This window comes from Osmerus mordax, chromosome 1 (assembly GCF_038355195.1).
Source record: "Osmerus mordax isolate fOsmMor3 chromosome 1, fOsmMor3.pri, whole genome shotgun sequence".
NCBI lineage: Eukaryota > Metazoa > Chordata > Actinopteri > Osmeriformes > Osmeridae > Osmerus > Osmerus mordax.
The window spans coordinates 17,173,181-17,187,107 of record NC_090050.1 but is presented as its reverse complement, the minus strand read 5'-3'; the positions used below and the strand labels follow the sequence as shown (position 1 = coordinate 17,187,107).

The window sequence follows — 13,927 nt, the reverse complement described above, 5'->3', positions numbered from 1 at the left end:
CTTTTCTGGCATGGGACACTTTCCCTTACCTTATACTGAAATATAATACGGAAAAGTTCAGTGAACAGGAATTAAAGCAACATCCGAGGCATTCGGTTGGTTGAGGTGCAGCCTGGTATAACCTGTAGTAAACCAGCTAAGGCAGAAAACACTGAAACTCTCATCTGGTCTGTTGCCAGGGCGATGTAGTGCGGCTGTTCCACGCTGAGCAGGAGAAGTTCCTCACCTGTGACGACCACCGGAAAAAACAATATGTCTTCCTCCGCACCACAGGACGCCAGTCAGCTACCTCAGCGACCAGCAGCAAAGCCTTATGGGAGGTGGAGGTGAGCAGGAAGTGATTTTTCTCTCCCTTTGCATGGGGCCGATTGGATCTAATTCTCATACTGATTAAGTAGAGGGGAGATGGTGTGCAGTTGGATGGCCACACATGAATAGCTACATCTGTTCTCAAAAAAGGAAGCTGTCAGTGAGCATCACTGACTCATTCAAATGAAACCGCTTCTATTTTGGGGCCATCAATAAGTGTACAGACATCTGTTTTGTATCAAATGCCTTCTAACCTCTAACTTGTTATGATAATGAATGTTATGTGAATCAAGGTGGTCCAACATGACCCGTGTCGGGGCGGGGCTGGCTACTGGAACAGTCTCTTCAGGTTTAAACACCTGGCCACTGGCCACTACCTAGCAGCTGAGGTCAGTCCCTTCACCAGCCTGTCTCTGGGCTCATTTCAAGGTCTTCAATATGTAGGCCATTCTGTGATCCCCTCCTTCTGACGCTGAGTTGTGTCTTGTGCAGGTGAACCCAGACTATGAGGAGGAGTGCCTGGAGTTTCGCTCCTCAGTAAGTCAAAGGGAGACCGGTCTTTCTGGGAATTATGTTGACCTTTCTTCTATTAGTCTAATGTTAATGTACAGCACGGATCTGCAATACATCTCACTGCAAATAACCGTTTCCCAAAGTCAACAGTAGATGGTGCTGTCGGCTTAGACACGCATGCAGTCTGTCTAACCAACAGAGGGTGGCCTTCCACCAGAAGCCTTTCTACACTCTGAAGCTCTCAGGCCAGACAACACGCTGTAGTGACATCAGTCAACACGTGTGTGGGCATGCTCGGAGCAAAGACACAGCAATGCAGCTGTCTCCATGCATGGGTGTCCATGTGTCTGGTCCTCACTAACCTGTGGCCTGCTAGAGCGATGCCTCTCTACCTGTAATAAATTTAATTGTATATTTAATTCTATTCTAATCCCACTTAGTACTGCTAGTTTATGTACCCTTAGTATAGATAGTCCACATATTTAAATTGTAGGTATATGTTTATTGTATGCACCATCCTGCCAAAGCAAATTCCTTGTCTGTGCAAACTTTCATGGCGAATAAATCCCATTCTGATTCTGATAAACAGTGAAATGTAGTGCAAAGAGGTCCTAAGATATCATTTTGTGTGTTTTTTGTTTTTCTTCTGTGATTAAGATTACTTTTCCTCATATTCAAATGCCTAGTTAGATTAATGACTATATGAATTGCAACTTTGTCCCAGTTACAACATAAGGAGCTCAAACAACAAGTAGGTCATGAGCTCCTGCCATTCCCTGCCCTTTATTAAATTAAGACTACAGAATTAAGATGGTTTAAGATTCAATCATAAAATCTGAAATTAGATCAAACTGGTCTTTAGGTTAAAGAAAATATGTTTTTGAATCTTACAGCTCTGATCTTGCCGATATCAGTTCTGCTTTCTGATTGGATATTGAGTTCATTTTTTAGGAAGAATCAACAAGTGTCTAGAGATGTGCGTTCTCGGGTCCCACTTCTCCGCTTGACCTCTGACTGTAATGCAGTTCCATTGTCTTCATTATCAAACGTTGGCTTTCTGTCTTCATATGTATTTCATCTTTGTAGGCATGCAGTGGTCTGTGCCAGTTTGTAAAGACTCATACAGACACACGTTAGTGTTTTAATGAGAGTGAAGGAGAAACCTTCATTTGTCATGTGACTGAACACACGCGAGCAGGGAGCAGAGACACCAACACTCAGACACTCGTGTGTCCACACGTTACATTTTTCCATCCTGCTGTCCTTCGTCCGAGGGCAGCAAGAAGAGTGATTGGCTCTATCCACCCGGGTGTGAAAGTATTCCCTCCTGATCAGGGACATTGGCAGGCGAGCGATCTGTTCTGCTATGATTTAAATGGGGTTCTTTGAGGGGTCTCGTGTGTGTTTGTGTGTTCTCATGAGAATGTAATGAAGTTGTCGCTTCACAGTTAGACTCTGAGCACGAGGCTCTCCGCGCTCGCCTACGGATCCCCCAGGAGAAGGTCATGTACACACTGGTCTCTGTTCCCGATGGCAACGACATCTCTTCCATCTTTGAGTTGGACCCTACCACCCTGAGAGGGGGAGACTCCCTCGTGCCCAGGTACAGTGAGACATCCCACTGATTCATTCATACATTCTCAGGGGGGAGGGATTTTGGAGAGGGAAGTGCTACAGCACATTGTTTCTGCAGGCAGACGTTACGGATGAATGTGTGCTTTCAGACAAACAAGTTTCAGGAAACCACTGACATTAAGTAACCTCTGATAAAGATGTTGTAATGTAAATTCTGCACAAGTAGAATCATGTGCATATAGACATCAGACCCTTACAAAAACTCCCTAACCAACTCTTCCGTGTCCAACCTGGCTTCCACCGGTACTGTACTGATCTGTACTGATACTCAAGAGGACACGACTCATGCTGTAGCCTGTCCCCTCTCTCTTTCCACCAAGACTCACAGCAAAACAAGCACAGCATGTGAATGAGGGGATTTCCATCATTAATGTATTTACCTCACATCAATATGGAGGAATACGATATTTGAGCCAAATATGGGCATGGAAATTATCACTTTTTTGGCCTTATGTGTGGTTTGTTTATTTATTCGATGTGTGTGTGTGTGCACGTGCGCAGTTCCCGTCAGATTTCTGTGAACTGTGTGTGAGTTTGGTTGTTGTTTGAGGCTAACTGTTTGTGGGTGAGTCTGGTCGCTGCACTGAGAAATCAGATAAGGGTGATTCATACTGGCTAGACTAATGGCCCTGCTTCTGGCTAGACCATTTTGTGTAAATGTGGGTGTGAATGCTTTTTCTGCTTTTTACAGCTCACTAATGTGAACGACAATGTTTTAGACTTTATATCCATATATTCCTCAGTACTTGAAGGCATAATAAAACATGTTTTTCAATGTATTTTATATCTGTGTGGGTGTTTCTCAGGAACTCATACGTACGCCTGCGACACCTGTGCACTAACACATGGGTTCACAGCACCAACCACCCCATCGACAAGGAAGAGGAGAAACCTGTCATGCTGCGCGTGAGTGACAGCTGAACCAGCCAATCTCTGGGTGAACGTAACCTTAACTCCTATTATCCATTTTATGAGATGTCCTTATATGTCCTTAATCCATTTCAGATTGGCACTTCAGCGCTGAAGGAAGACAAAGAAGCTTTCGCTATTGTGCCCGTCTCCCCGGCTGAAGTCAGAGACCTGGACTTTGCCAACGATGCCAGCAAAGTACTGGCATCAATTGCGGGCAAACTGGAGAAGGGCACCATCACTCAGAACGAGAGGAGGTAGAAAGCAGGATGTACTGTAGTTGGGCCCAAATCACAATGAAGAATCAGTCATTAGCTGACGATAGTGAAGTTGCCATTTTGGTCTCCTCAGGGTGTACCTCGCTTCCTCTTGTCTCCCCCTGGTGTACCTCACTTCCTCTTGTCTCCCCCTGGTGTACCTCGCTTCCTCTTGTCTCCCCCTGGTGTACCTCACTTCCTCTTGTCTCCCCCTGGTGTACCTCACTTCCTCTTGTCTCCCCCTGGTGTACCTCACTTCCTCTTGTCTCCCCCTGGTGTACCTCACTTCCTCTCGTCTCTCCCTGGCCAGGGCGGTAACCAAGCTGCTGGAGGACCTGGTCTTCTTCGTGGTGGACATCCCCAACAATGGGCAGGATGTTCTGGAGATCATGGTGAACAAGCCCAACAGGGAGAGACAGAAACTGATGAGGGAGCAGAATATTCTCAAACAGGTACAGCAGCACTTCTCAGGATTAGAACCTGTAGAAACTGTTTCTAAGTTATTTATAAATACTTCTACTATAAACCTAACACGGAAGATAGAACGGGATGAGGATGGGTACGTCAGTTGTGATCCCCTTAAAGACAAAGTCCCAGTGTGGCTCTGCCTGTGGCGTCCTCTGCAGATCTTCAAGCTCCTGCAGGCGCCCTTCACAGACAGTGGCGACGGGCCCATGCTGAGGCTGGAGGAGCTGGCTGACCAGCGCCACGCCCCCTTCAGACACATATGCCGCCTCTGTTACCGAGTCCTCCGTCACTCCCAACAGGACTACAGGAAGAACCAGGTAGCCCTTGCTGGTCTTACTGGGCCTTTACTGATCCTTGCTGGTCATTCAATGATTCTCTAAAGCTTCTCTAATAGAAAACTGGGTCGCTATCAATGAATTTTCAAAAGGACTTATAAATGTATCTATCTGCTGCTTTTCTAATAGGCCTCTCTTGCACCTCTATTAGACTTTTACTAGACCTCTACTGAACATAACCCCTATATAATGGTCAAACTCACATGGTCTTACAGTACTGCAGTAAAACAAGTTAATGGTACTTAATCTTAGAACACACCAACTACTTACCCCCGCAGAAGAATCTCAGATGGATTAAATCACTGTTCTCATTGCTGTGTCCTTGACTAGCTTGTTACATTTAGTCAGACGCTCTTATCCAGAGCGACTTACTTACAGTAAGTAAGTCGCTCTGGATAAGAGCGTCTGCTAAATGACTAAATGTAAGTACTTGTTCCATACTGTAGATGACAGTACGTGTGAGATGCAGAGCTGATACAATTACTATGGGATGTAACGACCATGCCAGAGGCATGAAAAATGTAATTCAATGTCCTGTTTTGTATATCAGGGGCTCCCTTTCATTAACTTGTACATAACATATGCCTGGTCCTGACAGGACACACGTACTGTCTCCCATATGAACATGTACAGAGCACTGCATTGCGTTCATTAAATAAAAAATGTAAAAAATTCCTACTGTCAGAGATGTAGGTCTGTATGTCAGATTAGTGTAATTGCTCGAGGGGTGGTTTCAATAGACTGAGCCTGGAAGTTCTCTGTGCACCTGTGGACATGCTTTGTTCCCCAATCTGAGACTTTCCTTTGGCGTCACCGTCTTTCAGACACTCCGGGCATCTCTGTTAGGAAGATGGCGCAGCAAGAACATTATCGCAAAATGATTATAGTCAGAGAATGGCCTATGAATGTTTTGCTGACATGATTGTGTCTACGATAAGTTCATATGTAAGGGTTACTGTGGGGTGTTGTTTGGTTTATATTGTAAAAAGAATTGTACACAATATGGTGTGATGTTTGACAGATACTTTGCCGTTCTGTCTGTCCCTTAGGAGTACATAGCCAAGCAGTTCCGCTTCATGCAGAAGCAGATAGGCTACGACGTGCTGGCTGAGGACACCATCACAGCCCTGCTCCACAACAACCGCAAGCTGCTGGAGAAACACATCACCGCTGCCGAGATCGACACCTTCGTCAGCCTGGTCAGGAAGAACCGAGAGCCCAGGTGTGTGTGTGTGTGTGTGTGTGTTGTATCTGCTTGTCTGCATGCTTATTGGTGTAGTTAGATCTGATACGTCTGGTTATTTATCTGTGTATGAATGCGGGACATATGTAAGGGCCGTATTGTTTGCTGTATGGGTAGATTGTATGTTCTTGTGGGACTCTTAATTGAAGTCGTGTGGTTGGGGAGTTTATCTTGGGGAATTTTTTTTCATCAGGCGCCTGGAGAAAAGATATGTCTTGATTTATAAAAGTCAGAGATGAACCCAATGTGTGTGCCCTTCCTAGGTTTCTGGACTACCTGTCGGACCTGTGTGTGTCCATGAACAAGTCCATCCCTGTGACCCAGGAGCTCATCTGTAATGCTGTTCTAGACCCTTCCAATGGAGATATCCTCATAGAGACTAAGTGAGCCTTCCTCCCTCACTTGCACTCTTTCAACTCCACACTACGGTAGTTAGTCTTCACATACAATGAAATGTCTGTTGTATCACATACAATAAATGACAACAAAGTCGGCACAATTTTTTACTACTTCATGAGACATATATTCAGTTTAACGCAAATCGGACACATCATTTACTTTTAATAGCATCATTTTGAAGTTGCATGGGGTAGTTATAAGGTGTACCACCATGCACACCTTATTTACCTCTTATTTAGCTTCATCTCAGTAAGGGGGTGATGTCAGTAAACAGACAATAAGCAATGACTTGACTCCCTTTCCTGTTTCTGCAGACTGGTGCTGTCTAGATTTGAGATTGAGGGGGCCTCCATTGGGGAGAATTCTGTGGAGTCCGAGGAGGACGAGGAGGAGGTGTGGCTCTTCTGGAAGGACAGCAGCAAGGACATCCGCAGCAAGAGCATAAGGGAGTTGGCCCAGGACGCCAAGGAGGGCCAGAAGGAGGACCAGGAGGTGGTCAGCTACTACAGGTAGGACCAGGAGGTGGTCAGCTACTACAGGTAGGACCAGGAGGTGGTCAGCTACTACAGGTAGGACCAGGAGGTGGTCAGCTACTACAGGTAGGACCAGGAGGTGGTCAGCTACTACAGGTAGGACCAGGAGGTGGTCAGCTAGTACAGGTAGGACCAGGAGGTGGTCAGCTAGTACAGGTAGGACCAGGAGGTGGTCAGCTACTACAGGTAGGACCAGGAGGTGGTCAGCTAGTACAGGTAGGACCAGGAGGTGGTCAGCTAGTACAGGTAGGACCAGGAGGTGGTCATCTGTTAAATGTACTCAATGTTCTCTTTATGTTCCCCTACAGGTACCAGTTGAACCTGTTTGCCAGGATGTGTCTGGACCGCCAGTACCTGGCCATCAACAAGATCTCTGGCCAGCTCGACGTGGACCTGATCCTGCGCTGCATGTCTGACGAGGACCTGCCCTTTGACCTGCGTGCGTCCTTCTGCCGCATGATGCTGCACATGCACGTGGATCGGGACCCACAAGAGCAGGTTACGCCCGTCAAGTACGCCCGCCTCTGGTCCGAGATCCCTTCAGAGATTGCCATAGATGAGTGAGTAGCTCTTTCCAATAATTGCTTGTGTGTTGAAGTGTTTTTCCATAATCTGATATTAGTGATATTCCATAATGTCTACGGCAAAACTACTGTAAACCAGCTACCACAGGGTGACATTTATTCTCTCAGGCTCAGATTGTCATTTAAGTCTCCTAGCGTCCTCATGGTACTCTACTTACCTGCCCTGTGTGTCCCAGCTACGACAACGACGGCATGTCCAAAGATGAGATCAAGGAGCGTTTCTGCCAGACCATGGAGTTTGTAGAGAACTACCTCAGAGACGTTGTGTGTCAGAGCTTCCCCTTCGCCGACAAAGAGAAGAACAAACTCACCTTCGAGGTTTGGCAACAATGATCAGTCCTCATGAGACGATTACACTAAACTAGGCAAACTTCTATTGAGTGTTACAGTTCGGAAAATGGCAGATGTGATGAGCGCTGATTCTGATCACCAGGATATCTGTCCCCATCTCTCTCCATCTACTAGGTAGTGAACCTGGCCAGGAACCTCATCTACTTTGGGTTCTACAACTTTAGTGACCTTCTACGGCTGACTAAGATCCTGTTGGCCATCCTGGACTGTGTCCATGTCAGCACCATCTTCCCCGTTAACAAGCTGGAGAAAGGAGATGATAATAAAGGTAGGGGCCACTTGACAAAACCCTCATTGGAAACGCCATGGCAACTATCTGGTGTGAGTGTGTCTTTGTTTGCAGGCAGTAACGTGATGAGGTCCATCCATGGTGTGGGGGAGTTGATGACTCAGGTGGTCCTGAGAGGGGGGGGCTTCCTTCCCACAACCCCCATCAACCCCCCCAACGGGGATGTGGTGAAGACCCAGACGGAGCCAGAGAAACAGGACATCCTGGTGATGGATACCAAGCTCAAGATCATCGAGATCCTACAGGTGAGAAGGATGACAAGCACTGACACACACACACACACCTTACAGGCACTTACAGGTCATCTTGTTTCTCCAAACATTTTCATGTTGCTTTCTGTCTGCAGTTCATCCTGAACGTGCGTCTGGACTACCGGATCTCCTGTCTGCTCTGTATCTTCAAACGGGAGTTTGATGAGAGTAACTCCCAGTCTGAATTGTCTCTCTCAGGAACAATAGAGGGACCCAACAACATGCCAGGTGTGGGGAGGTATCCCATAATCCTAGTTGAGAATCGACACTGTATGCGCCATCATAAATGTTTGTGTCTGTTTCTCAATTCCGGCCTTGTGTTTTGTCAGGAGCTCTGGATTTTGAGCACATCGAGGAGCAAGCAGAGGGCATCTTTGGTGGAAGGTAACAATCTCCTCACAGCCAGATGGAAGAACAGAGGCCTTGGAACCTGGACTGATGCGTTTGTGTGTGTTTTGTGTCAATATGTTGTTGTTGTGCCTCTGCCCAGTGAGGAGAACACCCCGCTGGACCTAGATGATCATGGTGGTCGTACCTTCCTCAGGGTCCTGCTCCACCTGACTATGCATGACTACCCTCCTCTGGTGTCCAGGGCTCTTCACCTGCTCTTTAGACACTTCAGCCAGAGACAGGAGGTTCTTCAGGCCTTCAAGCAGGTACATGCCTGTTGATGATGTACACACATCTGGTTTACTGCCGTACCTACCAAAACCATACAGGTTCTCCACACACACACACACACACACACACACACACACATGCCTATTAGAAAGCAGTCTAGACACACAGTGCCTACCTTATCCATATCTGACATTGTTCCTCCTCCTACCCAGGTCCAGCTGCTGGTGACCAGTCAGGATGTGGAGAACTACAAGCAGATCAAGTCTGACCTGGATCAGCTACGCTCCATAGTGGAGAAGTCTGAGCTGTGGGTCTATAAGCGTCAGGGTCCAGACGAGGGCATGGATGCAGGAGAGGGCCTCTCCACCGACTCGAAACACAAGGTCACCCCACGAGAGATAGATCGAGCCGCTTAGAATCTCTGAGCTTTGGGAGCATTAGCATTTGTCCTTTAGCATTAAAGCACTAGTCCTTTAGCACTAAAGATGATTTAGCTCAAACTGGCTGTATCCTGTGGTCTAATAGGGAGACTCGGGCTCAGACAAACCCAAGAAACCAGAAAGCACCAGCAGTTACAACTACAGAGTGGTGAAGGAGGTGGGTCCTGACTCAGCACCTGGGACGGATGGTGGGGACCTTCTGAGTGTTGGTTGGAGATGTAACTGTGTGTGTGTGTGTGTGTGTGTGTCAGATCCTGCTTCGTCTCAGCAGGCTGTGTGTCCAGGAGGGTCTGTCAGGCAGGAAGAGCAAGAAGCAGCAGCAGAGACTGCTCAGGAACATGGGGGCCCACAGTGTGGTCCTGGAGCTCCTGCAGATCCCCTATGAGAAGGTACCAGAGGCTGTGTGTGTATGTTTGTGTGTGTGTTTGTGTGTGTGTGGGGGGGGTGAAGGGTGTGTGCAAATATCCACCTTGTTGTATTTGTCCAGGGGGAAGACATCCGCATGCAGGAGATAATGAAACTGGCCCACCAGTTCCTGCAGAACTTCTGTGCAGGAAACCAACAGAACCAGGCCCTCCTTCACAAACACATCAACCTGTTCCTCAACCCTGGGGTGAGCTGCACCCGAAGGCTTCCAAAACCACATCACCATCCTAACTCTGGACCTAGAAGCTTCTAACACTGAATACTAAGGGATGGTGTTTGCATGAGTAACCGTCCTCCTCCTCTCTCAGATCCTGGAGGCGGTCACCATGCAGCACATCTTCATGAACAACTTCCAGCTGTGCAGCGAGATCAACGAGCGCGTGGTGCAGCACTTTGTCCACTGCATCGAGACCCACGGCAGAAACGTCCAGTACCTCAAGTTCCTCCAGACCATCGTCAAGGCCGAGAACAAGTTCATCAAGAAGTGTCAGGACATCGTCATGGCTGAGGTCACTTTCTGTCCCGCCAGAGTGTCCTCTCACTGCCCCTCCCAAACATTATATTGCCCAATCTATATCTAAATCATATTAGTACAGTACTACTAACATTTTATCTTAGAATTCTGGGCTCCGTGGTTGTACCTCTGCATCCAATATACTGTAGGTTTTCATGTTCCTATTTCTCCTATCCACACAAAACGATGCTTTATGCTGCCCCTCCCTGTCGACTCCCTGTGTAGTTGGTGAACGCTGGCGAGGACGTCCTGGTCTTCTACAACGACCGTGCCTCCTTCCAGACCCTGGTCCAGATGATGAGGTCAGAGCGCGACCGCATGGACGAGAACAGCCCGCTGATGTACCACATCCACCTGGTGGAGCTGCTGGCCGTCTGCACCGAGGGCAAGAACGTCTACACCGAGATCAAGTGCAACTCCCTGCTGCCCCTGGACGACATCGTGCGAGTGGTCACTCATGAGGACTGTATACCTGAGGTGAGAAGTTGTCATGATGGAGAGAACCACATCTTTTCTGTGGTTCCGGTGCTTTACAGTGCACCACGTGTCATGTATGGAGAAGGGCCATGTCTTGTGAGTGACAGATCTGCATTACAACCCCACTCCGCCAGGACAAAGGCAGGAGATCGCCTTGAGTCTGCTTTATGCTTATCTCAGCAGGAGTTCACTTGCCTAATGCAATTCAGTTTTTTGTTTTGTTTTTTTGCTATCAACTTTTCAGGTGAAGATTGCTTACATCAACTTCCTGAACCACTGCTATGTGGACACGGAGGTAGAGATGAAGGAGATCTACACCAGCAACCACATGTGGAATCTCTTTGAGAACTTCCTTGTAGACATATGCAGGGTAAGGAGCATCATACGTCTTTACACGATAACAGCAGTGTGGGACATGTCCGAACTTGTTCTGCAACAGTTATTTGGATGTGTGCAGGTGTGCAACAACACGAGTGATCGCAAGCATGCTGACACCATCCTGGAGCGTTACGTGACCGAGACGGTCATGAGCATCGTGACCACCTTCTTCAGCTCGCCCTTCTCTGACCAGAGCACCAGTCTGCAGGTAAACATGGCATCCCACAGCATGGTCACCGACCCGCATAGTCCCTTTCACTCACTTCCAGACATCGCAAAACTGAGGGACGGAGAAGCACGCAGTTTTTGTGTTATAATCTGGTGCCATTGATCCCCACTCTTGTTAGTGACACTCCCTTCCCCCACTCATCACTCTAATGTGGCCAGTGCACCCATACCACCACTCACTGATACATTTGTAGTCTAATTCCACTGGTGGGGGCGGGGGGCGTAGGGCGGTCTTCAAAGATCTCCTTAGAACAGGGTCTCTCCTAACGAGGATGTAGAAGGCTTGGTGTGTCCCTGGGTAATGGATGAGGCCAGGCAGATGGTAGATAGTTCAGACACATGCCTCTCCCATGACGGCTCATGTTACACCTCAAATGTGTTTTCCCTTCTCCCTCCCTAATCTTACTGAATGGGACCCGGGACATTAACAACTCTTTATCCCCTGCCTATCTAGAACATAACTCATCACAACCTCGCCTACGCTGGGTCCTCTGAGTAACATCATCGTATATCAGAAAGATTCCTCCTCTATGAGATATATAGTGCTATCTAAAATTATTTCTATTTGCCTGTCTGTCTTACAACAGATAATGTAAGGTCCTGAACATCTTTAATTCTCTGTGTGTTTTAAGCTTCAGACTGTGTGGTACAGTACTTCTAAAGTCCCTTATCGTTTTTTTAAGTGCCCTCCTCTTCTGAATTTTTTTTTGGGACATGTGACCAAGTGCTTGTGTGTCAAAGCTTGTCATCAATTAGGTTTTCTTCTGTAAGTGTGTTATGATAATTTGTATATTTGTACTGCTTGTGTTCTCTGCTGCAGGCCTCAGTTTTGGGGAAAATCACAGAGGTATTTGTAACATGTTTACTGGAATGAGCAACTCAACATGACTGAGGTCTGCACATGGTTAGGCTCTAACGTGTGTGTGTGTGTGTGTAAACATAGCCTTTCTTACCTGTGTGTCACACTTTCATATCACTTTCAATATTGGTCAGCTCAAGGGTGCTGGCTGCTCTGAATATGAGCTAGGATTGTATCCTATGTTTGTTTAAGTTGCAGTAAGAATGTGAGTGGTTGTTCTCACTGGGGAAAGATTTTTTAAATTTACATTTACATTGTCATTTTTACATTTAGTCATTAATTTCATGTGTGTGCGTGCAATTGCATATGTGCTGAAGTGTACAGAATGTTTTTGGGGATGAAGGGGGGGGGGGGTAGGTGTTTCCAAAGGGACCACCATGTGTTGGTTTCGCAGTAGCACTCTCTGGGGAAGTGTGATCAAAATAGAACACCATCTAACCGAGCACGAAAAACACTTTCACAAGTGTTCTCTTGTCTCCCACACTAATAATCCTAATAAGATGTTTGGTGTCTGTGCTCTCTCCTCTCCCCCTGTGCTCTCAGACCAGACAGCCAGTGTTTGTGCAGCTCTTGCAGGCGGTGTTCAGGGTCTACCACTGTAACTGGCTTGTACCTGTTCAGAAGGGCTCAGTGGAGAGCTGTATCAAGGTGCTATCTGATGTCGGTAAGGACAAGACCTAGACACTTTGGAGCCACCCTCCACCATAATTACAACACTACGATGGCTCATTATACCACACTAACACAGACTGAAGACACCAACAGCAGCCATTTAGCTGCATGAATTAAAGCACCTCAGAGAAGCAGATGATCCCAAAAATGACTGCTTATGAAATACAAGTAGCATTTAGTGTAATAAGAGGTTTATAGGCTTTAAGGCCAAGTGACGATGAAGTAGTGAATAGTATTGTGACTGAGGAAGTTGCTATGTCGTGTTCCGCAGCCAAAGGCAGAGCCATAGCTATCCCAGTGGACCTGGACAGCCAGGTGAACAACCTGTTTGTCAAGTCCAACAACATTGTCCAGAAGACGGCCATGAGCTGGAGGATGTCCGCCCGCAACGCGGCCCGCAGAGACTCTGTCCTCACCGCATCCCGAGACTACAGGAACATCATCGAGAGACTGCAGGTGGGAGAGAGAGACTGTGTGTGTGTGTTTGGGGGGGTGGGGTATAGGTGTGTTGACAGCCTCCCTCTCTGGCCCCTGCAGGACATCGTGTCTGCGCTGGAGGACCGCCTGCGGCCCCTGGTCCAGGCTGAGCTGTCTGTCCTGGTGGACGTGCTGCACCGGCCCGAGCTGCTGTTCCCGGAGAACACAGACTCACGCAGGAAGTGTGAGAGCGGAGGCTTCATCTGCAAGTCAGTTTCTACGCACTGCTGCTATTGTAATGGAAGCACACGCGTGTACGATACGCATCGTCTCTCTCATGCACACAAACACGCGGCTCATCATTTCCTCTTGTGCTCTTGTCCGTGTGTGTGTGTGTGTGTGTGTGTGTGTGTGTGTTTAGACTGATCAAGCACACCAAGCAGCTGCTGGAGGAGAACGAGGAGCGCCTTTGCATCAAGGTTCTGCAGACCCTCAGAGAGATGATGACCAAAGACCGTGGCTATGGAGAGAAGGTAGCCAAAGAGACACTTGGTGTTCACACACACACACACACACACATACAGACAGAGATTGAGAGACTGAGTGTAAGCCTGGAGTGAACTGGCAACACATTCTGGGTTCATACTTTGTTGGCCAAGCCTATAACCACACATGAGTGTCTGAGGTCAGCCATACACATGTAGCTCCACACACAACAGAGAGAGTTGTAGAGCTGGCAGTGTGCTGCTAAGTGCTCCAAGTTCAAACAACAGACCAACCTTAGTCTTAATGGACTTGCATGATCTTACTGACATGTGG

The 13,927-nt window shown here is 47.5% G+C and overlaps 1 protein-coding gene across 1 annotated transcript in view; it reads left to right on the top strand.

Annotated features, from left to right (window-relative positions):
• LOC136951764 (inositol 1,4,5-trisphosphate-gated calcium channel ITPR1) overlaps positions 1 to 13,927 on the top strand; it is a 52,893-nt gene that overhangs the window by 11,411 nt on the left and 27,555 nt on the right. The window contains exons 9-38 of the mRNA XM_067246365.1: positions 180 to 326; positions 603 to 698; positions 802 to 846; positions 2,271 to 2,425; positions 3,264 to 3,363; positions 3,463 to 3,623; positions 3,934 to 4,075; positions 4,250 to 4,408; positions 5,476 to 5,648; positions 5,933 to 6,052; positions 6,383 to 6,577; positions 6,910 to 7,161; positions 7,362 to 7,503; positions 7,651 to 7,804; positions 7,880 to 8,070; positions 8,172 to 8,304; positions 8,406 to 8,460; positions 8,567 to 8,732; positions 8,910 to 9,080; positions 9,223 to 9,294; positions 9,389 to 9,526; positions 9,625 to 9,750; positions 9,872 to 10,072; positions 10,303 to 10,554; positions 10,799 to 10,924; positions 11,012 to 11,140; positions 12,563 to 12,683; positions 12,963 to 13,147; positions 13,229 to 13,377; positions 13,530 to 13,641. Coding sequence (XP_067102466.1) covers positions 180 to 326; positions 603 to 698; positions 802 to 846; positions 2,271 to 2,425; positions 3,264 to 3,363; positions 3,463 to 3,623; positions 3,934 to 4,075; positions 4,250 to 4,408; positions 5,476 to 5,648; positions 5,933 to 6,052; positions 6,383 to 6,577; positions 6,910 to 7,161; positions 7,362 to 7,503; positions 7,651 to 7,804; positions 7,880 to 8,070; positions 8,172 to 8,304; positions 8,406 to 8,460; positions 8,567 to 8,732; positions 8,910 to 9,080; positions 9,223 to 9,294; positions 9,389 to 9,526; positions 9,625 to 9,750; positions 9,872 to 10,072; positions 10,303 to 10,554; positions 10,799 to 10,924; positions 11,012 to 11,140; positions 12,563 to 12,683; positions 12,963 to 13,147; positions 13,229 to 13,377; positions 13,530 to 13,641 — 4,368 coding nt within the window. The remainder of the gene's footprint in view (positions 1 to 179; positions 327 to 602; positions 699 to 801; positions 847 to 2,270; positions 2,426 to 3,263; positions 3,364 to 3,462; positions 3,624 to 3,933; positions 4,076 to 4,249; positions 4,409 to 5,475; positions 5,649 to 5,932; positions 6,053 to 6,382; positions 6,578 to 6,909; positions 7,162 to 7,361; positions 7,504 to 7,650; positions 7,805 to 7,879; positions 8,071 to 8,171; positions 8,305 to 8,405; positions 8,461 to 8,566; positions 8,733 to 8,909; positions 9,081 to 9,222; positions 9,295 to 9,388; positions 9,527 to 9,624; positions 9,751 to 9,871; positions 10,073 to 10,302; positions 10,555 to 10,798; positions 10,925 to 11,011; positions 11,141 to 12,562; positions 12,684 to 12,962; positions 13,148 to 13,228; positions 13,378 to 13,529; positions 13,642 to 13,927) is intronic.